This window comes from Perognathus longimembris, chromosome 24 (assembly GCF_023159225.1).
Source record: "Perognathus longimembris pacificus isolate PPM17 chromosome 24, ASM2315922v1, whole genome shotgun sequence".
NCBI classification, from domain to species: Eukaryota; Metazoa; Chordata; class Mammalia; order Rodentia; family Heteromyidae; genus Perognathus; species Perognathus longimembris.
In genome coordinates, this window is record NC_063184.1 from 35,671,099 (window position 1) to 35,696,318 (window position 25,220).

Consider the following 25,220-nt stretch of genomic DNA (forward strand, 5'->3'; position numbering starts at 1 on the left):
CCATGCACTGTGGTGTGTCAGGGCTTGCGTGATCTCAAGGCTGCAGCACATGCACTGTGGTGTGTCAGGGCTAGTGTGATCGCAAGGCTGCAGCACATGCACTGTGGCGTGTCAGGGCTCACGTGATCTCAAGGCTGCAGCCCATGCACTGTGGCATGTCACTGCTTGCGTGATCTCAAGGCTGCAGCACATGCACCGTGGCGTGTCAGGGCTCACGTGATCTCAAGGCTGCACCACATGCACTGTGGCATGTCACTGCTTGCGTGATCTCAAGGCTGCACCACATGCACTGTGGCGTGTCACTGCTTGCGTGATCTCAGGGCTGCAGCACATGCATTGTGGCGTGTCACTACTTGCCCCATCATTGCAAGACTTGTGGTTGCTGATCATACCATCCATTGTCAACATAGAGCATTAGGCTATATGCAGCCACGAAACACTCAAAATTTGAAATTTCTGATGAATTCATATCCATTTCAAATGTCAAACCATTATAAATGCAGAGCAAATGACTTGGTAGAATTTTTTTTCTATTAATTCTGGAAACTAGAAATATAAAATTGAAGTATCAGTGCAAAATTTTTGGTATAAGAATCTTTCTTGCCAGACGCTGATGGCTCACACCTGTAACTTTAACTATTCAGGAGGCCGAGATCTGGGAATTACAGTTCAGAGCCAGCCCGGCAACAAAGCCCATGAGACTCTTCCCTCCAAATTAACCACCAGAAAACCAGAAATGGCGCTGTGGCTCAAAGTGGTAAAGCCCTCGCCGTGAGCAATAGGACATCAGGGACAGCATCCAGAGTTCAAGTCTCATGACTGACAACAACAACAAAAAAGAATCTTTTCTTACATCATTAGCTTTTGGTGTGTTTAGCTTGTGGCAGCACAACTCCAGTTGCTGTCATCTTTCTTTGTATAGATTCTTCTCTGTCCTTCTATACATGTCTCCTTTGATTATAAGCATGCTAGTTGTTTTAGAGCCCATTTGGAACCTGAGATCTGTACCCTAATTACATCTGCAAAGACCATGTTTCCGAGTAATACCAGAAGCATCGTAGAGGCCTGGTCTTCCCTTTATCACCAGTTTGGCTTAATGTATACCAAGTCAACGTTTCTGTCTTGGTCCTGTGGGCAAAGGCAGGGGGCCTCTGAGGAAAAAGAGGACCTGCACTGTTAGTGATTTGAGTACCCTGGGTATTGTATATATGTGTATTGGAACTAGGGAGGGGAAGTGGAACATCAAAATGGAGAGACAAAGGATAAAAGACAACCAATGCAACAGCGATACTTACAAAAATTTATGCCGTAATCCAACTACAACTCATGGGGGGCAAGGAGGGGGTTGGGGAAGTAGGAAGGTGGGAGAAAAATGGAGGAGGAAACAAGGTTGATAAGAAATGTACTCATTGCCTTACGTATGAAACTGTAACCCCTCTCTGTACATCACTTTGACAATAAATAAATAATTTTAAAAATTTAAAAAGAAAAAGAGGAACTGGCCACTCTGCTGAAGATTATAAACGAATGAGAGCAGTCTGTACCTTTATGTCTAGTTTTATTTTTATTAAATTGGGCACAACATTTGATGCGTGTGAATTATAATCACCACATTTTCCTGTGGGTCATCCTTCACTGGCATACAGTGACAACTTTCTTAGATACGCATGTAGCTAACTCCTGCTTCCTTTCGGTTTCTATTTGCTTGCTATATTGTCTTGCATCCATTCTTTCTAGGCAATCCAAGTTGGATCTGAGAGTTGCAGCAGCCAAAGTTGAAGAGTTAACTACAGTGACGGAGCAGCTGCATGGTCAGATGCACAAAAAGGTACTTTGTAGTTTTAAGATTTGTAAGCTGGGGCTTCGTGCTCCACATAATTTGCTGCTGACTTATTGGGGATTAGAAATTAAAGATATTAAAAAATAATTATTTTTCCTTGAATATAAAGTATGAAAGTATGACAGCAATTATAATATTGAAAACAACTTTATGAAGAATCTTTCTTTGCATTCAGTTTAGCCTAGTTAAAGAAAACACCAGTCACTCTAATACTATTATTAGATAATAATATATATTATATTAACTGTTAATAATAATATTATCATTATTAAAATACATATGAGGATTGGGTTTTATGTAACTGGTTATATGCAGATGAGACAGAAGCACTTGGGAGTTTATACTATTTACTGAAGTATTTGTTGGCATAATAGAGTGATTCTTTTGAACTCTTCTGTAAATAAGAGTTATGAAAATTGAATAATTTTTTGAACTCTGAAACGCACTCCAAAATAATTGTAAATAAAAGACTTGAGTTGTTAGTTTAGGGGGAGTACCACTTCTTTGAGCATATATATTAGAATTCTAGCAGCATTCCCATCTAGTATGACTGTCTTTTAGTGCTGCAGAGTCATGTTTTAGATCTTCACATACTTCAGAAATAGAAAAGAGTTTCTATTTTCTCTGTTTTCTAGGAGGAGGATATGGCATCTGCCCGAGAAAGAGAGGAAGCATCAGAAAGATTCTCACAGCAACTACAGTCTAGCATTAAAATATTAGAATCAAAGTAAGGTGGTAAATACTTCTAGCTTGATCTTTATTCTTCAAAATGTTTGAGGTCACGCCTATCAGACTGGGGAAAGACTTGTCGATGTTAGTTTGATACTGAATGAGTAAGGTACAGAAGATGATTTTAATTTTTGTAACTCCTTAAATTCCTGTTTAAAAAATTATGAATAAGCTGGTGATTCATACTTATGCTCCTAGCTGCTGAGGAAATTAGGATCTTGAGGATTGTATTTTGAAGCCAGCTGTGCAGAAAAGTCTAAGAGACTTCATCTCCAAAACCATCAGGGTCAAGTGGTTGAACACCAGCAAAGCAAGAACAAAACCCTGAATTCAAACTCCAGTACTGCCAAGAAGAATTACAGATAGATGTTACATTCTGAGTGTGTGTGTGTGTGTGTGTGTGTGTGTGTGTATGTACATAATTATATGAGCATAGACAAGAATGTTGAGATATGCATTCATAATTTAGCATGGCTTACCTGGGTACAAGGTAGGAAAAGGCATCCAACAAAAAAGAAAATCATAATAAAAGGCCATATAATGCAAAACAAACTTTAAGGACTTGCTTTATAATACTGCCTTACATAATTAATGTCAGAATAGCTAGGCCTAGCTTCATCCCCAATGTTCTTATGATTTTTTAAAAATCAAATATACATGTATTATTTTCTAAAATGGATATGACAGAAGGTACTTTACTGACGTATAGCAAGATCAAAGGTAAAATTTAGTGGTGTAATACCAATTCCTATTAAAAAAAAATCCTTGACACTTGCCTTTCTCCTTCCATTTAAAAATATTGGACTTTCGGGCTGGGGATATGGCCTAGTGGCCATATACAGGAGGTCCTAGGTTCAATTCCCCAGCACCACATATACAGAAAATGGCCAGAAGTGGCGCTGTGGCTCAAGTGGCAGAGTGCTAGCCTTGAGCAAAAACAAGCCAGGGACAGTGCTCAGGCCCTGAGTCCAAAGCCCAGGCCAAAAAAAAAAAAAATGGACTTTCACAGTATGATTGTTTCTAGGTTTTCTGTGACATCCCAAGAAGCCAAGGAACTAAAAACAGAAAAAGCACGTCTGGAAAGAGTGGCCAGAGAGCTGCAAGCAAGGTGCACTGCGCTGGAGAAAGAGAACTATGCAGCTGCGGCAAGAGTTAGAGACAGCATGAAACTCTTAGACGAAGCTCACCTTAAAAGAGACCAGGTGAGGCTGGTGCATGTCTTGAAATAAATGTCAAAGAAAAAGAATACATTTTTAATTACAACAAGAGTAGATGAAGTTAGGAGAAATAAGTACTACTCATGATTTTTGCAATATTTTAACTTTTAGAAATTCAGAATAAGATGTTCACTTTACAGAAAGTGAGTGGAGTTTTGACCTGTTGGCTTTACAAATAATAGTGTGATCTCTGATTCTAAAGGCGCTGCTCAAGGATAAACAAAAAGAAGAAGAGATAGAGAAAATGAAAAAAACAATTTGTCAGCTGATACAAGATAGTGCCTTGAAGTCCAAGGAAGATGTAAGGGTTTTTGGTTTTTTGTTTTGGACAAGATGAGGAGGGAGGTTGGTTCGTCAAAGAGGTTGAACTCAAGGGCTGGGCACTGTCTGTGGGCTCTTGTGTTCAAGGCTAATGCTCTACCACTTTGAGCCACCACTCCACTTCTGGTAATGAGCCAGACCCAAAGAAACATGGACTCTATGGTCTCCCTCATAGGGAATAATTAGCACAGGTTTAGGCTAGTCACAGCAGAGGATCACAAGAGCCCAATAGCTATGCCCTTATAAACACAGAAGATGATGCTAAGTGAATGAACTCCATGTATGGAAACGACTGTTATATCACTGTTGTAATTACTTTCCACATGCCATGTGAAACCGTAGCTTCTATTGTTGATGATCCTCTTGTATCCCCTTCCTGTGGTTGTACCCTCACTATCACTGTATCTTATCCTAGTACACTAGGTACTGTATATACTGGTATTAGAACTAGGGAAGTGAAAGGGAATATCAAAATCGAGAGACACAGGATAAAAAGACAAATGACTCCAAAAGCAATACTTGCAAAATCATTTGGTGTAAACCAACTTAACAACTTAGAGAGGGAGAGGGAAAGGGGGAGGGGGAGGAGGGAATGAGGGAGGAGGTAACAAACAGTATAAGAAATGTACCCAAGGCCTCATGTATGAAACAGTAACCTCTCTGTACATCACTTTGACAAGAAATAAGAAAAAAAGTTAGAGATGAGTCTCACAGACTTTCCTGCCTGAGCAGGCTTTGAACCACAATCCTTAGATCTTAGATTCCTGAGTAGCTAGGATTACAGGCATGAACCACCAGTGCCCGGCTCATAAGGGGTTTTAATTATACTAAAGTTAAAGCTTAGTCCTAACTAAAGAATGAATACTGAAGAAATACTTTGAAATATTTGTGTATACATTCATAAAGACTGTGGAAAATTAATGAAAATGGTGAAAAGCCAATGTTTCTTTCCTTTAAAATGAACTCTTATAGGACAGTGAGTATGCTGTGTATAGCTTTTCACTAGACAGTGGTTTTTTTTTATACCTGTATTTTTCTATGATTATTTCTTTTCTAAGTGGACTAAAATCTAAAACTATTTTTCAGTAATGACCGTCTAACACAATGAAGTTAACCTGTTTGCTTTCTCCTACACAGCTAATTGGTAGAGATTTCATTGTTAAAAAGCTACTGTACACTGCTTATATTGTTTTGTTCAAAAAAATCTGCTATTTGTTTCTGCCTGGGGAGGTATTTCTTAGAAATTATCACATCCATTGTCCACGTATGGCATTTTAGTTAAAATAGGTTGTATTTCATTGATATTACAAGATTGCAATGGGGCTGGGAATTTCTTGTTGCTAAGTATTGTTGCCGTATGTTTTCTAGTGTAAATAGTGTAACAGTGTGCACATATACTGCCCATGTCAATAGGGTTAGAAGAAGGCCAAGGCTTTACTTTGGACTAGGCCAAGATGAGTTAATTTACTTATGCATACATACCAGTAATGGGAAAGTGGGGTTTGAACTCAGGCCTAGCACTTGCTCAGTTTGCTTGCTTGGCTGGTACTCTACCACTTATACCATGTGAGCCACACTCTGAGCCTGGCTTGTTTGCGTGTTGTTTTGAATCGTTTGCCACTAGCTTTGCGATGGCATCTGAAGGTCAGAATATCTGTTCCTTTTCTTTTGTATTCCTCTGGCTTCTGTCCATCTGGTCCCTTTCTCTTGTGTTCCCTTGGCTTCTGTGTATCCTGCCCTTCTGGCTTGATGTTTGTGTTTATTTTTATTGACTAAATATAATTAACATATTTTCACATATTTCTGTTCTGGCTACAAATTGAACAAATATATGACAAAGCTTATTTTCTGAGTATGGAAATAGCTTATTCCTTATGTAGCTCTTAAAAGATACCAAATTTGCTAAGAAGTAAAACATTTTTACTTGATTTTAAATCATGAATGGCAACATCAGCCTTTTCTATTCCCTGCTAATTTGCCTTCCTATTTGGTTGATAATTATCCTTACTACTCACAAAATTAAGGAATGAAGTGTCTGTAGAAAAAAATGAGGGGCAGGGCAAGAGAGGGGCTGTACCACTGTATATACTTCAGAGCCCAGCCACTGTGAACCACCTCACCAGCAACTGTATTTGCTCACATAACATGGAGTTTTCAGATGTGTTTCATCAGATACTAACCCTAGGCACATTTCAGCCCAGTCCCCCCAAATTTATGAGTACTTCAGTCCCCACAAAATTTATGAGTACTTTTAATTCAACTGAATTCTCCAGCATCACTCTAGCAAATATGTGAGATGATTAACTTAAAAAGACAAAAGGTTTATTTTGGTTCATGGACTCAAGAGGTTCCAGTCCACGACCCGTTTCACACACACACACCTTGTAGGCCTGTCATGAGGCAGGAGCCCCCAGCAGAGCAAAGCCACTTTCCTTGTGACTGGGAAGAGAGACAAGCTGGGCTCCCTCTGTCCCCTTCAGTTGCATGTCCTGAGTGAACAGAACACAGCCCATCGTGCGCACTGCTGAACGGTTCCCGGAGCTCCCATTAGTGAGCGCCTTGCTGGGGACCAAGCCTTGCCCACACAGGTTGTAAGGGACATTCCAGATCCAAATGACACTGCTCAGTTTTTGTCACCTGTGACAGAGATATCAGAAACCTCTCCGGGTTGCCCTGAGAATTCAGGAAGTAATACACAGAGCAATCTGAACCTACTTCCAGGATCCTCAGAAGGTGCTGTGGTCTTCCTGCTGACCCATACACAGAACAGACTGATCCTTACTGTCCTGCTCCTTAGTTTATAACAAAACTCTGCACCAGATTATAACCTAAATTAGAGTCTAAGATTGTGCCACATGTAATTTTTGGTAGGCCTTCAAAAAGTTCATATTAATTAACCATATAAAGTTAACAGCAATGTTGTACATGTTCTAAAGAAAGTTTACATTGTGTTGTTTTTTTTTATTTTATTGTCAAGGTGATATACAGAGGGGTTACAGTTACATATGTAAGGTAATGAGTACATTTCTTGTCCAACATTGTTACCCCCTCCCTTGTTTTTCTTCCACTTTTCCTCTCCCCTACATTGTATTTTTAAAAGATTTTTAGAGCCTTTTTGCTTGTCTGCTTGTCTGTCTGCTTGTTGCTTATTCAATAAAGCTCTGACAAGTTTGCTTAACATTTAAAAAAAAAAGAACCATAACCAGGCACTGGTGGCTCACATGTGTAATCCTAGCTACTCAGGCTGAGATCAGAGGATTAAGGTTCAAAGCCAACTGGGGAGAAAAGTCCCTGAGAGACTCTTACCTCCAGTTATCAAAAACAGAACGTGGAGCTATAGCTCAAAGTATTAGAGTACTTACTACCTTTGAGCAAAAGGCTCAGGGACAGCACCCAGGCCCTGAGTTCAAGCCCCACAACTGCCAAAAAAAAAAAAAAATTCTTTTTATATGGTACTAGAAAATTCCCAAAGACTTTTTGATCCTAGAAGTCTGATGTATACAAACAACATTTCTCAGACCTTTACAAAGCAAGACCAAGCTGTTAGAAAGGATGGTTGACATAGCCATTCTAACAAGATGTGTGTTAATTCTTCAAAATATACTGAGCATATAAATGGTACTGTTTTCAAAGGTGTTTAAATAATTTTTAGAACAGAGTCCCTTAAAAGAAATGTGTGTAACTCCAAGACACATAATGGGATTCTGAAAAGGGTCTCGGGTCTCTTGTCAAACCCAAGTGCCTCGGAGTTGGTGGTGGCATTTTTGCAGTGCGCCTGCCCTGTCCTCTTCAGCAGTTCTGAGTGCTGGTCAAGGCCCTGCAAGCTCCCACCTTTCCTCACACGTAGACAGAGCCTGCATGAAGCATGCCAACACAGGCTGCCTATCCAGGAATGGACAGAAAACCCCCTGCCCCCTACTCAGCCAGATGGGACTTCCCAAGATGGCATTTTTATCACTCTTATTTCTCTTTATGCTACTAGGTTATGACCTTATTGTTTTTAAAGACCTTAATAATTTAAATTATTGAAGATTGTCTTAGTCTTTGTTTCTAATAGTGGAAAAATATCAGCAGAAAGATCCCATTTGTAAACAGATTTCATTTTCTAACGCAAGGGGTACTGAAGCCAGATTTAACAACCCAGATGTGGCATCTGTGCTTGCTCCTTCCCTTCTCATGACAAATCTTGTTTGCTTGTTTTTGGTTGTTTTATTTTCATTTTGTTTTTGTCTCAAACACAGTCTTACATTGTAGACCATCCTGCATCCATCTCCTGAGTTGGAATTGCGGAGGTAATACCCAGCTCAGGACAATTCTTACTTTCTTTTATGTCCTGAAAATTTCAAGCTTAATAAAAATATCCTAAATTTTTATCAGATACTAATCATCTTCACTCTTCATCTAAATGTAAAAAATCTTAATTTTCAGGTTGAAAGTACAAAAAAACTCTGTGAAGTACAGATTTCTCAAGTAATGGAAGAACTCTCAGCTCTTCGGATGGTATGCTAGAAGACTAACTATGAATATTTCCTCCAAATATTGCTCATTCAAGGTCAGGCTGTATGCTAGCGGGCATTCATTCATTCACAGAGTGTGTTTATAAAGCCATGACCTGTGTCTGGTGCTAGGAAAATGCAAATCCAGAGAGATGTCTTCTGCAGGCTTGTAGACCAAAAAGAAAAAAAATTACATGACATTAAACAGACTTTTTCTATAAAGACTGGAAAAGACACTTGCATAACATCAGTAGTATAGTTTTCAGCAAGGCAGGCTCATCCAGAGCTCGAGCCACAACGAGTAAAGAGAAATAGTTGTACTCATTCTCAGAAATAAGTACAGAAGAACAAATAATTGTGAAGAACTATTCACTGGAATGATTTTTAGGTTTTAGTATCATTAGCAAAATGCTAAATTTGATTGATTAGTTGATATATATTTCTTCAATTTGCTGATTAAAACATTTTAAGCAGTCAAGCACCAGTGGTTCACACCTGTAACCCTAGCTACTCGGGAGGCTAAGATCTAAGCATTCAGCCGGGGCAGAAAATCTTGAGAAACATTTATCTCTTAATCACCAAAAGCCAGAAGCAGAGGCATGGCTCAACTGGCAGAGCACCAGCCTTGAGCAAAAAAGCCAAGGCACGAGGCCACAAAATAAAACTTTTTCAACACAAAATCTTTGCTTTATGCCCATGCTAATAAAACATGTTAGTACTTTTATGGCTGTTGGTGTGCTTGTTTAAGCCATGTGTTTCCCTTGAGTCACTATCCAGCCTGTGTCGTTACAAATCCTTGGGGACATTTCTGGTGGCCTGGTATAGGTAGCTCTATCACTCTATCACTACCTTGTTGACCAGGTAACTGTGTTATTTTACTGTGATCATTTTACTTCTCCGTTTCTCCTGTCTTTATTAAAGCTTTACCAAGTGTGTTTGTTTGCATTATGACTTGAATTCATAGGAATGCGATGAAAAACAAGAACAAATCGAACGAGTCATTCGGGGGAAAAAGGCTGTGGAAGAAGAACTAGAAAAGGTAAAAAGGAAAAGCAAACGTAACTACCTAAAACCAAGTGCAGATATTCAGAATCACTGTCTGCTCTCATCACACTGTCTGCCAGCACCCTTAAATTTATAAGGGTGCTCTTGGTGAGTGTTTCCTATTTTCTTTCTCTTTTTTTTTAAACACTTATTAGCATCAACTAGTTATACATGTCCATATATGCATAAAATGTACTTTGATCAGACTCGTTTTTGGAATGCGTTCAGTCTACAGTTGAATAATAGCATTACCTGAGTACATTTCTTTACAAGAATAACCATATTCATGAAAACAAAGTCCTGTGGCTTAAACTCAGGGCCTGGGTGCTATCCCTGAATTTTTTTGCTCATGACTAGCACTTGAGCCGTGGCTCAAATGGTAGAATGGTGGTTAAATGGAGATGAGGGTCTCATTTCCTGCCTGGGCTGGCTTCTAACTGTGGCCCTCAGGTCTCAGCCTCCTGAGTAGTTAGGATTACTGGTGGGTATAGCTGGTCCCAAGCAAAAACATCTTAATAATAAATTTGATTTTTCTTTTTGAGTGTGAGACCAGCTCTCACTGGGGTCGGGCCATCTGTAAATTGTTGTCATGGTTGTAAAGACCTCCATCCCAGCTGAACATGACCCAGGTGTTCAGAGACATCTCAGGGGTCATTTGCAAGCAGTTCTTTATTTTTGAATGTCTCATTAGAGAATTGAAGGATGCTCAACCAAGAATGGCTCCTGCTTTTATTGGTTTTGTGTTTTGTTTGTTTATGGTTGTTCGTTTTCTGGTACCACGCCTTACATGATTGCTCATTCATTGGAGACGAATTCTCTGTAGACATTTCTGCCCTGGCTTCACTGTGGCTCAAGTGGCAGAGTGCTAGCCTTGAGCAAAAAGAAGCCAGGGACAGTGCTCAGGCCCTGAGTCCAAGCCCAGGACTGGCCCCCCAGAAAAACATTTCTGCCCTGGCTGGCTTCCCACCTCAGGTCTCCGCTAGAATTACAGATGGTCCCCATCACCATTGGTTATCCTTAAATGGACAGGGCAGTTTTTCAGCTTCAGCTGCTTTACAGTTTTATATTATTTTAATAGCTCACCGTAGGCATGAGTAATTTGAAAAGGAAAAACAATTATTTTATGTGTGAGTTTTAGTTTGTGAGCTTGAACAGCCTGCTGCCTGTGGATGTGTCTAGTGACGGATGCGCACACGATGGCTGGCGGCTGTCGTTTATCCCACTGGTTTCATCTACCCAACTGAACGGTCTGCAAGGTCACAGACATGTCAGCCTTTCCGCAGGCCTACCGCGAAGGAAGAGGGAGTGAGGAGGGTTACAGAAAGCTGGAAGAAATGCACCACCGATGCCTTGCTGCAGAGCGTTCAAAAGATGACCTTCAGCTAAGCCTGAAGAGAGCAGAAAATAGAATAAAGCAACTTGAAATTAAGTACGTTTTCTTTAGCATTTCCTGTGATGCATCCTCAGAAACCACATGATTTTGGGTGGGTTTTCTACTTCATATAGTGTAGGATTCTTAAATTGAAAACCACAGATACAGTTTTTCATAATCATCATGATTCAAGATTATTACGGAAAACTAATTTTTTCAGGAAGAAAAGATTTCACAGTAGTATTCTATTGATTTTAAATTTATAGTTTCTAGAAGTTAAGAAGACTATTCATTAGGTTGTTTTTTTATACTATGGCTAATTGTAGTATCAGACTTACTAAGTATTGCTTTTGTACTGTTTTTGTTGAATATATTAAAATGATAAGCTTGTAGTGTATCAGGGACATCAGTCCGACATAGCAGTTCTGGATGGTTTTGTGTTTTTCTTTCTTTTGCCCATTCAGGAGCTTGATCTCAGTACCTGAAACTCTACCTTTCTTGATCATGGCTTGCTCCTACTCTAGAACTTGAGCCTCCAGTCCAGCACTTTTCCCATTAATTGGGGATGGAATCTTGTATACTTTTCTGCCCAGGGTGGCTTTGAATTTCAGTCACCCATGCCTCAGCCTTCTGAGTAGCTAGAATTAGAGGCTTGAGCCACTGACACCCAACTTGCGTGATTTGGGGGATTTTTCATGCTTTTTCCCCCAGAACATTTATTTAGGACAATAAAAACTTACTTAGATTGCCTGAATTCTTAACCTGTACATGTAGTTTTCAGAGATTTTTTAATAAAGACAATTTTATTTCTCTGAACTAGATATTAATAGCTAACCTAGTTAATCTTTTTTCATTTTGAGAGCAAGGCACCAGTGGCTCACGACTGTCATCCTAGCTCCTCAGGAAGCCAGGATCCAAGGAGCGCAGTTCAAAGCCAGCCCAGGCAGGAAAGTCCATGAGACTCTTATCTCCAGTGAACCACCAGAAAACCAGAAGTGGGGCTGTGGCTCTAGTGCTGGAGCACTAGCCTTGAGCTGAAGAGCTCAGGGACAACAGCGCCCAGGCCTGGAGCTCAAGCCCCATGACCAACCAAAAAAAAGGGAGAGAGATTTTTGCAGATTTGCTCCACAGATGTATAATTTTCAGTGATCTCTTCAGACAATCTCATGATTCCTTCTAAAGAAAGCAGGTGGGAGAAACTGATGTGTTCCATGGGGAACTCCTTATACATAGCAAGCCATGATCACACAGTAAAGCTGCCGCGTGTACTCAGGGGGTCTTCCTCTCCGGGGCTTCTCCAGTGTGACGGCCTCTTAAGGATGGGATGATAAATAATGACATCCCACATTTGTTCTCACTTATTTGGTGGTTCTGCAGTTTGAGGTTTTTGAATCAAGTGAAAAGAGAAGTCAATGAAGTCTTCAAGAAGTTTACTGTCATAAAGTTTTTGTTCAGGGAAAATTCTCACCTATTTCCTAAAGGTTGTAGGCACAGAAAACTTCTTCCTTCCATTCTTTCATCCCTAAATGTTTATTTCCAGAATGAACCTGCTTCTTTCTTTACTATCTAGAGAAAACTGAAGACTTTCCCATGTCCTTGCATTCTTGAAGCTTGTTTTTGTTTTTATGTTTACATGTTTTCTCAGAGATAAGAAGGAAAGGAATACTTTTCTAATTTGAAGAGAATTTCATATTGCTGCTTCAGATGAGTGATAGCAGTTCAGTTTAGCTATACTTAGGCATAAAGATTATTTTTGTTTTGTTTTCCTTTCATCAGTTCCTCAGAAGAGATATCACGTTCCCATGAGATGATTCAGACCCTTCAAACTGTATTGGAGTCTGAAAGAGAGAACTGTGGCTTTGTCAGTGAGCAGAGGCTGAAACTTCAGCAGGAAAATGAACAGTTACAGAAGGAGATTGAGGAGTTAAGAAAGATTGCAGTGGAAGCTCAAAAGAAGGCCAAATTAAAGGTATATTAACAGTCATTTCTATATGTGAGAACTTGGCAAGCCTACTTGACTATGAGTTTCCTTCCCTGTCTACACAAACACAATTCTTTCCTGTCTTTTCTCTCTCTTCCTGCGTGCATGTACACACACACACACACACACACACACACACACACACTTCTACATTCCCATCAAAACAATTTAAGTAGGATTAGCAAAACAATTTACAGAATGCCTTTTTCCCTTGTCCTCCTTCTCAAACATTGATCTCCGAAACTATCTCTAAGAGGGTCTTACACTAATATGCTTTAGTCTAAAGACACCATCCCAGGAACAAGGGAAAGAACAAAAGTTTTGTCTTAAAAAATACCTCTCTCTTATTTTATTTCTCCACTTTCTCCTCCTTCCTGTTGCACTTACCGCTTCGGTGGTAGGAACATGTCACCTTCATTAAGTTGCTTTTCAGAAACATAGGCTCTCCCTGTCAGTCTTCATTACCTCTCTCCGTTCCTGGAAAATTTTATAAAGAGGGGTTCTTGGGGCATTTGTGGCTCACACCTGCAATCCTAGCTACTCAGGAGGTTGAGATCTGAGGATCACGGTTCATAGCCAGCCCGGGCAGGAAACTCCGTGAACAGCCTCCAGGCCCTGATTTCAAGTTCTAGGACTAGCAAAACAAAACAACAAAAAATAAAATTGATCAGTGATACAAAATAGAATTCAGAAAAACAAGCAGTTTTAATTATCACTTGACATAGAAGTACCACTACATCTCAGTAGGGGGAAAATTGTTCTTACCACCCATAACGTTCCATCCGTTGATAATTACATCCTTCTTTCAAACACAAACCTTCTTCCTGTTATCCCACCTTAGGAGTCACCTTACAGATTTGAATGTAAACCCATGGAGCGTCTAGAAGAAAATCTTCATGTGCTTATACAATAAAAGATTTCCCAAAACATAACTCTGCAAAAACAGTAGTTGTAACCATTGGAGTTTAATAAAATTGTTTTTTTCTCTTCAAAGACACCATTAAGGCAAGTATAGTAGAGTACACTTATAATCCCATCACTTGGGGATATGGAAGCAGTAAGAGTTCAAGTTCAAGGCCAAGCTACACAGCATAGCAACACACTGTCTCATAAACACAATAAATAAATATACCTTTAAGTGAAAAATGGGAAAAAGGTTTTGAAAGTATGTAACTCGAAAAATGACTGTATGAGTCCAAGCTGTGCTGCTGGCACCAAACACACACACACACACACACACACACACACACACACACACACACACACACATTTATGTCTAACAATATAAAATTCTTACTTAGTGGGGAAAAGAAGATAGTCCATGTCAAAAATGCCAAAGCCTTAGGCAATACATGAAGATGTGTGTGACCTCAGGGAAGTATAAATTACAATGATGATAAGGTGGCACTAGATACCCCCTGGAACACTGCAGGAGGCTGACAGTGTCAGCTGTGAGTGTATAAAGCAACTGAGATTTTCTGGAGAGGCTGATAAGAAGATCAGTTAGACCAACTGTCATTTCGCATCTTCAAAGCTAGAGAAGCTCAAGCACGGTGCCCAGGCCCAGAGTTCAAGCCCCAGGACTGACAAAAAAAAGGAAGATATTGCCAATGACAGTACCATTTTTAAAGTGTATAAAAAAGAAATAGGGGAATATAGTACAAAAAAAACCGTTCATTTCATAAAAGGGGCTCTTTGTAAGAGAGGCTCTTAAAAAATAGCAAAGTTTCATAATCCACCAGAAAAGTAGATGAACTAAGAAAAAATGGCTAGCAAACCATTTCCGATCTCTGACGGTCACCTGCTTGTCAGAGTGAGTGGTGTGAGGGGTCCATCCTGACAGCAGCCTAAGACCAGACAGCAGAAACCATCAAGCACTGCCTGGGTCCATTGTGGCATTAGATTAGACACAGCCTTGCATCTACACACTGTCCTAGTCATTGCTATTTTAAAACAGTTATGTAGGAGTTAGAAGGTGTTAGCTCTGAGTTTCACAGTTATTCCAGTGGCTTGTATTTCCATAGTTTCACAGTACATGGAGGTGTTTATCTTTTAATTTTTAAGGTGAGGATTGGATGTAACCAGTGAATTCCCTGTCCCAGTACTCTTTAACATTTCAGGTCCGTGGTTGATTTTTTTTTTTTTTTTTTTTTGGCCAATCCTGAGCCTTGGACTCAGGGCCTGAGCACTGTCCCTGGCTTCTTCCCGCTCAAGGCTAGCACTCTGCCACTTGAGCCACAGCGCCCCTTCTGGCCGTTTTCTGTATATGTGGTGCTGGGGAATCGAACCTAGGGCCTCATGTATCCGAGGCAGGCACTCTTGCCACTAGGCTATATCCCCAGCCCATGTGGTTGATGTTTTAAAGAACAAAAAGATGATACAAAAGCTGGTCTGCTGACTTAGAGGCAGAACCTCCAGCTAGCCAGATAGCTGTGATCCGTGTTGATGGTGGACTGCTTTTTATTTATATACTGTTTGTGGAGCAGAGTTGAGGGTTGTGGCTTCTGCATTTATCAGAGACAATAAGAACAGTTTTCCCCCATAAGCCATAAATTTTGTGAAGATTCGTAGAAATAGAAATGAGTCATTTTCATTTATTCCTGAAAACAGTACATTGTTTATTAATACCGTATTGAAATGGTAAAGAAATTCCTGTAATAATTTTCTTTTTAATTTACAAAGCACTTTGAGAAACAATCTGAACATTAACATATGGATAATTGAGTAAAGACCTAAGTCTGAACATGAATCCTGGATTCTGCCAACAGAAATAAGAGAGGATAAAGATAGACTGTATCTTCGCTCCTGACATATTGAGGAGGTGCATTTTGAAGTATTAAAAAAAAAGTAGTCATCATAATGTCTAGTTTTACCAAACTTATGTTATAGATTAAGCCTTCACAATGAAGACAGATTGTAATCTTAATTTCTTATGTAGATTTCTCACCCAAATTTTTCTAAGTCCCAGACAGCACAGTTAATTATTTTTCTCGTATACACCACTTATTAGTATAGCTCCTAAAGTAATGTTCTTTTTATTTCCCCTAGATCAGTACAATGGAGCATGAATTTTCAATAAAGCAGCATGGGTTTGAAGTTCAGTTGCAGGAGATGGAAGACAGTAATCGAAATTCCACCACTGAGCTGAGGCGTCTCTTAATGACACAACAGAAAGCAGCCAACAGGTGGAGAGAAGAAACCAAGAAACTGACTGAAAGTACAGAGATTAGAATCAGCAGTCTAAAGTAAGTCTACACAGTAATTTCTTATTGATTGGTTATGGGAAGGTTTTTTTAAAATTTATTTATATACTTTTTTTTTTGGTCCTTCACAGGGCTGGAACTCAGGGCCTGGGTGCTGTCCCTGAGCTCTTTTGCTCAAGACTAGCACTTACTTTGAGCCACAGTACCACTTCAATTTTCTAGTGGTTAGTAAGAGATAAGAGTCTCACAGACTTTCCTGCGGGGTGGGCTGGCTTTGAACCACAATCCTCAGATCCTCAGCCTCCTGAGTAGATGCGATTACAGGAGTGAGCCACCAATACCCAGCTTGGTTATATTTTATACAAGAAATTATTTAAGCCTGTAGTTTGGTGTTCCTGCTATAATATACTTCTTATAGAAAACTATAATTCTGGATCTTGTACTTATAGTTTTAGTAAGCAGATATCTTTTGAACTTCAAAAATAATAAATATTAATCAAGATACATTCTGTGTATTTTATAAGTTTCACACACATTCTGTAAACATGAAGGTATAGCATGTATAATATTCCATCTGATAAGGTTGCTCTCCAGTGCTGTAAGCAAAGATTTTGATCACTTTCTCTGGAAGAATTTGGATTTTTGTGGTAAATGAAATGGAAAACTTCCAATTTTCAGGTGGCTAATTGGAGAGTCCCATGGACTTTGTGGACCGAGTGGCTTCCAGCTGGGATCCTCAGATCCCAGCCTCTTGAGTAGCTAAATTACAGGCGTGAGCCACCAGCACCCAGCTTTAACAAATGGCTTTTGCTAGAGTTTTGCGAGGGCTCGACTTCAGGGCCTCACTATCATCAGTTGAACCACACAGCCAGCCCTGTGTACTTATTATTGTGATGTACACAAATTTACAACTATTGCAATGAAAGTGGGCATCACAAAGGTGATGCCAGACACACTACAATTGTGTTCTTAGTGGATGGTAACAGTCTAATGTATACTTTGTGATCCATAGTATTTGAGATTAGCTGCTAGATGTATTTCCATGTCTGGGGAAGGGTTCCTCTGCTGTCCTTGTTTTGAGGCCAGACACTGTGGTTCATGCTTGCATCTTTGCTGCTAAGGATGCTAAGATGTGAGGATCAAAGTTCAAAGCTAGTTCAAGTAGACAAATCTTAGAGACTCTTATCTCTGTTTAGCCAGCAAAACACTGGAAAGAGAGCTATGGCTCAAGTAAACAAGAGCATGAGGCCCTGAGTTAGTTTAAGCCCCAGTATTTGGCACAAGAAAAAAGGAAAAGTGGATTTGTTCTTAATGTGATTCGGTGGAACAACCCAAGTCGTCTTCAATTAGATCTTTTATTAATAATAAAAATAAACAACAAAGCAATATGTTAAGAGAAGCAAATGGCTCATTTGATGCATTTGAAGCAAATGACTTTATAATGGTTTCTCTGCACGTATCACGGAGTTACGCATTCTGTCATTCACATCCAAAGTACTCATTAACAGCTTTAAAAAAGAAGCTTTTAGGGTTGGATCTCGGCCTCATCCTTTACAGTGTACATTTGTGCTGTCCTGATCATCCAGGTTTTTCCCTAAATATGCCCCTTTTGAAGGTACTAAAGCACTTCAGTCTCTCAGTTAGGTTGTACTCACCAAGAATCCCCAAAACACCTAGATATCGACCTTGGTCTTTTACTGCCTAACAATTAATTTAACCCTATCTCAAAGATATATGTACAAACATGTCCTGGCAAGGCGATAAGGTGAAGGGAATACAGAAAAACAAACCATGACAAATGAGTAATTTTTTCATGGTAATGAAGGCATTTAAAATCATTGAAGAGCTCATTCCCTTTTTATAGCACTCACTGAGTTATAGTAGAAACTATCACTTATGTCCTTCTGTTTTACAAAACCACTGCACAACCTGGCATTATCAACAGAACCAAAACAAGCTGTTCTGTACAATGACATTGAATCACACAATGGGCGGTACTTGTTCCTCTTTCTTGGAATGCTCTTCCTCCCTTTCCGCCTTCCTTCCTCCCTCTCAGTATGTATCACTGGCCGAGTGTCTGAATGGGTAGTTAGCCTTATTTTGAGCTCAGAAATTTTTAGTTTTCAAAGCATTTGGGATTTTAATTTTTCAGATTGTGTGTATGTGTGTTGATTATACAGCATTTGAGTCTAAGGAGTTCTTTTCACTTTCTAAAACATAATTTTTTGGCTGTACATCTCTAATGTTTGCCTGCCATGACTGCTTCTTTTTTTTAATCAACACTATGAGAGGCAGCTGCAGGTACTGGCAGATTACAAAATGCATAATTACTAAAAGTAACTGAAGCATATTATAGTATAATTCAACAGAAAGAAAAACATCTGGCACAGGCTATGTTAATTCGTCATCAGAGGGTTGGGAGGAAAGCACTGCTGTAGCCAGCAGAGCCGTGACCCCCCGGGATGCATAGTTCACTTTGCTTCAGAGCTTTCCTGCTCTGTGGGGTGGTGGGGATTTCCTGCCTTGAGGAAAATGTCCCAGTGCTGCAGCAACCAGAATCTGTGTGGCTCCTCCTTACTTTTAAAGGATGTCTCGAAAATAACAATGATGGAGTAATTATAGTAATTACTATGGCTTATACATTGGCCTAAACGTAAGCCTTTTACCTCACGTACTAAGGAACTTTAGCTTCTCTCGTTTTATTCAATGAACGTTTTGCTCAAAGTTGGTGCTCTAACACTTGAGCCATAGCTCTACCTCTCGCCTTTGGTGGTTAATTGGAAATAAGAGCCTCATGAACTCTCCTGCCCAGGCTGGCTTCAAATTGTGATCCTCAGATCTCATCCTCCTGAAGAGCTAGGATGACAGGCATGAACCAAAGTGTCTGGCCTCAAAACTAGGATAGCAGAGGAACCCCTCCCCAGACATGGAATGAATGCATCTAGCAGCTAATCTCAAATACTGTGGATTACAAAGTAATACATTAGACAGCACCTGGCTACATTGTGATTTCTTAAGTTACAACAAAAACAGTAACTACTAGAATATGTGCATATTGTATAAAGAAATGAGTGAATGAAGCATGGTGTGTCAGGTAACTTCATTTTGAACATTAAGGTGATATTTTTGGGAGCTTGGAATGTGGCTTAGTGGTAGAGTGCTTGCCTAGCATGCATGAGGCCCTGAGTTTGATTCCTCAGCACCACATAAACAGAAAAAGCCAGAAGTGGCGCTGTGGCTCAAGTGGTAGAGTGCTAGCTTAGAGCAAAAAGAAGCCAGGGACAGTGCTCAGGCCCTGAGTCCAAGCCCCAGAACTGGCAAAAAAAAAAAGATTTTTTTGTTTTAAATATGAACATCTCACTAGTAAGATTCAATTTTAGATTTGGGGCAATTATATGAATAGGTTCCTCCCTCTCTCTCATCAGAAATGAGCTGAGTCGACAGAAACTTCATACCCAAGAGCTGCTTTCCCAGCTGGAAATAGCAAACGAAAAGATAGTAGAGGTAAGATACAGACTTTAATGGGGAGAGGTGCTCCAGGTGAGACCCAACCCTCTGGGGAGACCCGGGCGGGGGAGGGACTCAGTGCAAATACCCAGGCTGTGTATTTCCACAAGCTGTCCAGTCATTCAGAACCGTTCATCTCAGATCTCAAGGTTCTTCCCTTCTGACTCACTGTGCTTTGAACTGACCAAATCACCTTCTTGAGCTATGGAATAGGGAGGCCATTTAAGAAAACTAGAGGGGCTGGGGATATGGCCTAGTGGCAAGAGTGCTTGCCTCGTATACATGAGGCCCTGGGTTCAATTCCCCAGCACCACATATACAGAAAATGGCCAGAAGGGGCGCTGTGGCTCAAGTGGCAGAATGCTAGCCTTGAGCAAAAAGAAGCCAGGGACAGTGCTCAGGCCCTGCGTCCAAGGCCCAGGACTGGCAAAAAAAAAAGAAAAAGAAAACTAGAAAGCCATCTTTGTACTTGCTGCTCATCACTTAGGTCTGTGCTTGCTAGGCGGGCACTCTCCTTTTTAGGCACACTGCCAGTTCATTTTTCTTTTTTGTTCAGAGAGTATCTCAACGCTTTTGCCCAGCAGTGCCCCTGAACCATAATTTCTCTGTCAGTGCCTCCTCTATAGATGGGAGGCCACTGGACCCAGCTCTTGTTTTTTGGTTTGTTTTTTTCCCTTGCCAGTCCTGGGGTTGATTGAGTTCGGGTTCTAGGCTCTGTCCCTGAGCGTTTCTTTCTTTTTCTTTGCTTCCGGGCTCATGTGGTTCCACCTGAGCCACCCCTCTACTTCCATCATTTTGACAGTTATTTGAAGATAGGATTCTCATACTTTCCTACCCAGGCTGGCTTTGAACCATGATCTGCAGATCTCAACCTCCCGAGTAGCTAAGATCACAGAGCCACTGGCGCCTGGCTCCCAGCTGTTTTTTTTTTATTATTACTTTATAGGTAATAAAATGATGTCCAGAGTTTTCATTGATTGTTGCATAAGAAAATCTCCCTTTCTTTTTGCCTCCACCCTCCTGGGGATCTAACCTAAACCCTGGTGTTTCCTTGTTGAGCACGCTCACTTGAACTACACCACAGGCCCTCACGTGGATTTCTAACTTGTTGTTTTTTTAATACTTCCCATCACAGAATGAAAAGTTAATTCTAGAACATCAAGAAAAAGCCAACAGACTTCAGAAACGACTAAGTCAGGCTGAAGACAGAGCTGCCTCGGCTTCCCATCAGGTAGGGAACAGCTTCGCTCTCTGCAAGTAGTAAACATCAAGAAGTTCCCAGAGAACCGTTTCATTTGTGTTTGCACCTAGTATCCTTTGTTTTTACTTCAGTTATTCAGTGGGAAAAACTATTTCACTAACAAGTTACGTTTGTTTAATACATATTAGTAAGTGACCAACAAATATAAATATAAAAAACTGTCCAGTAGGAAATAGAATGTAAAGTGCAGATCAGTGGAGTCCTACAGACTAATCTCTCCTAATGTAAACACAACATAGAAACGGCATACTTGCTCTAAAGCAGGACATAGACCCTTCAGTGACAAACACCTTCCCTGGAGTTCGTGTGCCTCTGTTGTAAAGGGGACTGCACAGTCAACTCTGTATGACTTTATTGCTCTCAGCTTTCTCTTTGCTTTCTCCAAATCCTCTCTCAGTTTCCTATTTCCTTCTCAACACAAGATTGGCTATTAAGAATGAATCCCTGAAGGACATTCTACCCAATGCAAAGCTGTGCAGAGGTTGCGGTAAAGCCCCCGGTGCCTGGGGAGCCGCCCTGCTGGTACCCAGACACGCCGTGCTCACTAACACAGCCTCTTCACCCATTCCTAGTGTATCTCAGAGCTTCTGAGTGTCCTACTGTGCTCTTCTGACAAGAAGACAGCTTTTAAAACACGTGAGGTGAAGCCTTTCCGTGCAACAATACGAACGGATTTATGGATGTAGCCACATACCATGTCAGTGTTGCATTCATTAGTCACAGAGGTCAGGGGATGACCCAGTGGTAGGGTGTTTGCCTCGTGTGCACAAGGTCTGGGGTTTGTCCCCCAGGGGGAAATGTCAAAGCCACATAATAATTAACATAAAATAAAAATAATAAAAGGCTAAATATCCTGAATATATGTAAAAAGCGCCTAAGTTGAGAAAAGAGAAAGCGCTTCAGTGCGGTGGACAAGACGATGAAGGGCTTTTACAGAAAAGGTGTGACCGGTGCCACCTATGTCGTTTTTGCTCTGGGATCATAAACTGTGAGGGTGATGCGGCTCCGCCTGCATCCCTGATGTAAACTGGGGCGCCGTCAGCAGGCCTCTCGGAACTGTTGGGTCTGGAGCACTTGCCCCGGATGTCTCGGTGAGGGAGCTAGCACGTACACCACTGGTTAACTGTAAAGACTGAGAACCAGCCAGATAACCAGGTCCCATAGTGAAGCGTGACACAGGGTACAGTTCATAGTCATAGAGCAATCAAGTATTCCAATACACAGTTACTCACTCCCAGGGCTGATTATTTAGAAGCCGTGATGAAAAGTGAATGTAGACTTTATCCTTTTTTAAAAAAATGTAAACATGTATATGTTCTCATTTATAATATCTTTACAAATATACTTAGACACTGCTTGTAGCTCAGGAGGCTGACATCTACAGGACTGCCATTTAAAGCCAGCCGGGCAGGAAAAAACGAGACTCCATCTCCAAAATCACAAATAAAAAGCTAGGCTGGAAGAATGGTTCAAGTGGTAGAGCACCAGCCATGAACAAGAAAGCCAAAAATGCAAGTGCAAGGCTCTGAGTTCAAGCCCCAATCCTTGAAAGGAAAAAAAAATAAGGCAAGCACGTATAAGCCTAGCTGCTCCTCAGGATACTGAGATCTGAGGATCATGGTTCGAAGCCAGCCTGGACAGACCAGACCAAGAGATTCTCACCTCCAGTTAACCAACAAAAGCCCACAAGTGGAGATGGGGCTCAAGTGGTAGAGTGCCAACCGTAAGCTAAAGGACAGAGCCTAGGCCCTGAGTCTGAGTTCAAGCCCCAGTACCAGCATTTTAAAAAAGAAAACCCCAGCCCTCAGGAAGCTGAGGCAGGCGGGGTGTGCATTGAAGATGCCATCTCAGAATGTTTAAGGAAAACATCTTGACACTAATGGTATCTGAAGAGGACCAGGAAAAGCAGCGTGAGTGGTGCCGGGAAGGAGACCCTTCCACGCTGCGTGTCCTCCCTCACTTTTCTCTAGATGGCTTTTTTGTTCACCTGTGGAATACATTTGGGAGTTTAGAGTGTACCTCTCTGAATAAGGGATGTCGTTCTTGACATACACTTCTACAAAGTAATACACTTTGAAGTCTCGCGTAAAGCAGAAATGAGCACCCAACACAGACCTCTTCCAGGACCTACAGTCAGATCGCTGTAACCTGACGCTCTCCATAGAAAAAGTAACTGCTGACTGATTGTTTATTTTAATTGCAGCTCAGTGTGATCACAGTGCAGAGAAGAAAAGCAGCCTCCATGGTGAATCTGGAAAATATTTAAAATATTCATGATTGGCTGGCAGCATGGCCTTGGGAAAGCCGTTGGACTAGAATGCGTGGCAGTGGTGTGTGCAGGGCGCGGCCAAGGCGCGAGCCTTTCCCCCTGGCCTGCGGGCGTGGGAGACGTGGCAGTTTCCTGTCATGAAGAGCATGGCGCTTGGCACGAGCACTCCAGTGGAGAACACATCCAGCAAGGACTCCCTGCCGTCAGCCCCGTGCCTGGTTTTCATCTCCGGTGCCCTTGGGAGAACATTATCATTTTTAATCTATGCTAATCATGAGAAAAAAGTTTTAAGAAACTGTGTGAATTGGTTATTCCAGGTTTTAGGATTTGGAGATTTCATATCCACTTGTCACCCATAACTCATTTTCAAGTATCTGTTCTGTGAACTCCTATATGTAATAAACTCGTGTTTTCACACATGTAGAGTTGTTGTGATTCATTTTTGCGTAAGTCATTTCTTGAATGAGTAGAATCTGATATCTAGGAGTCTAGGACTTTTTGGTACTGCTCAAGGCAGTGCTAATCAACAGCAGATTTTAAGAATGAATGGCTGTAGGCTGCTGTGGTCTTGGACAGATGACAGGCGTCGTGGATGGAATGTGGCACTCAGTGGAGGTAGGGAAGTGGAGGGACAGTGGCTAAGAAGAGGATGCGAGACCGAGTCAGAGTGAGTTACAGCCGGTTCTCCCTCAGAGTCCGGTTCGCCCCCGCAGACCTCGGCACTGAGGGTAGAGCCTGGAAGGCCCCTGGGAGGCCGTGAAGCCGCCCCTCCCTCAGCCACTCCCCCTCCGGCTCTGCCCTCCACACACCATACCTCACACCAAACATGGCTCCCCAGAGGAGCCTTCCCTGCACTCGGAGCTAGGTTTGGTCCCCTTGCTAGAACACTCTGAAGAGTAGGCTGCACTTTTCCTTCCTAGCATTTGGAAAAAATTGTAATTTTTCTTTTTCAAATACTGTCCTCACCAGACTATTCCTGAGAGCAGGATTGGCTTCTTGTCCTCACTGTAGCCCTGGCTCAGCCTTGCCAACACGGTGGGAACCCTGTGAGCAGGATTGGCCTACTCGTCATTGTGTTCCGGGCACTCAGCGCGGTTTGGGTTGCATTGAGAGGTTCCCGTGGTCGTGATGGTCGTGACCTGAGCTGTGAGGGCAGGATGATGTCGATGGCTTTCTGGTTAACGTGCAGGACTCTGCACGCTGGTATTGACTCTCCAGGTGGCGGCTCCTCTGCCCTCCCTGCCAGTCCCTCCCTGCCTGCGCGTGCCCAGAGTCCTTTCACTCAGGTGAGAGCTCAAGCCCACGTGTCCTCCAGACCAGCTTTCTGCTTCTCTGGCTTCTTCTGGTCCCTCCTACACTCCTTTGTATCACCTGGTTCTTACGTTCTTCCTTATACAGTGCTGTGGTGTATTTCTTATTTCCATTTTGTTCAGAGGATGTTTTTAGTCAGCAAACCATACTATGAAGTACAGGGAAAACTGTTAGCACTTGAAGCTGTAAAGAATAAAGGCAAGAACGCAGCATCTCCATTTATGATGTAAAATGCCCGAGTCCATTGCAGAGTCCTCAGGGCTATGATGAATGTGCTGATGCATATTAGTGGTGTCTGTTTATGGAGACTCTATCAAGCACTTGGGCATTTGCATTTAGTTTCACTTATAATCAATCCAGCATCCCTGCCAGGTAGGTATTCTCTTTTCCTTCTCAAAGACAGATAGTGAAAGCCAACCTAGTGGACAAGCAGCGTGACTGGGCTACACACCAGCGCTCTGCTGCACCAGAATTCCTTCTGGACTTTGTTCCTGGCTGGCTTTGAACTGTGATCCTCGATCTTAGCCCCTGATTAGGATTATAGGCCTGAGCACGGTGCCTGGCCCTTCTGCATCTTGAGTCTGCAGAATTCGTACTTTGGACGCGAGGAAGCAGCGCCTGGCTGGGGGCGAGCTCCTGCGGGTCAGGAGATAGGATGCGCAGACCTTG

At 41.5% G+C, this 25,220-nt stretch overlaps 1 protein-coding gene across 2 annotated transcripts in view; it reads left to right on the forward strand.

Annotated features, from left to right (window-relative positions):
- The window catches only part of Sclt1 (sodium channel and clathrin linker 1), a 46,354-nt gene that overhangs the window by 18,782 nt on the left and 2,352 nt on the right, over window positions 1-25,220 (forward strand). Inside the window, exons 10-21 of one of the 2 annotated variants that reach the window (XM_048333741.1) lie at window positions 1,738-1,828; window positions 2,476-2,567; window positions 3,594-3,771; window positions 3,989-4,087; window positions 8,536-8,607; window positions 9,568-9,642; window positions 10,931-11,076; window positions 12,796-12,988; window positions 16,049-16,245; window positions 19,629-19,707; window positions 20,846-20,941; window positions 23,175-23,610. In XM_048333741.1, coding sequence (XP_048189698.1) covers window positions 1,738-1,828; window positions 2,476-2,567; window positions 3,594-3,771; window positions 3,989-4,087; window positions 8,536-8,607; window positions 9,568-9,642; window positions 10,931-11,076; window positions 12,796-12,988; window positions 16,049-16,245; window positions 19,629-19,707; window positions 20,846-20,941; window positions 23,175-23,237 — 1,381 coding nt within the window. In that variant the 3' untranslated portion in view covers window positions 23,238-23,610. Of the gene's footprint in view, window positions 1-1,737; window positions 1,829-2,475; window positions 2,568-3,578; window positions 3,772-3,988; window positions 4,088-8,535; window positions 8,608-9,567; window positions 9,643-10,930; window positions 11,077-12,795; window positions 12,989-16,048; window positions 16,246-19,628; window positions 19,708-20,845; window positions 20,942-23,174; window positions 23,611-25,220 lie in introns of both variants that reach the window. The other variant, XM_048333742.1, reaches the window with a different exon arrangement.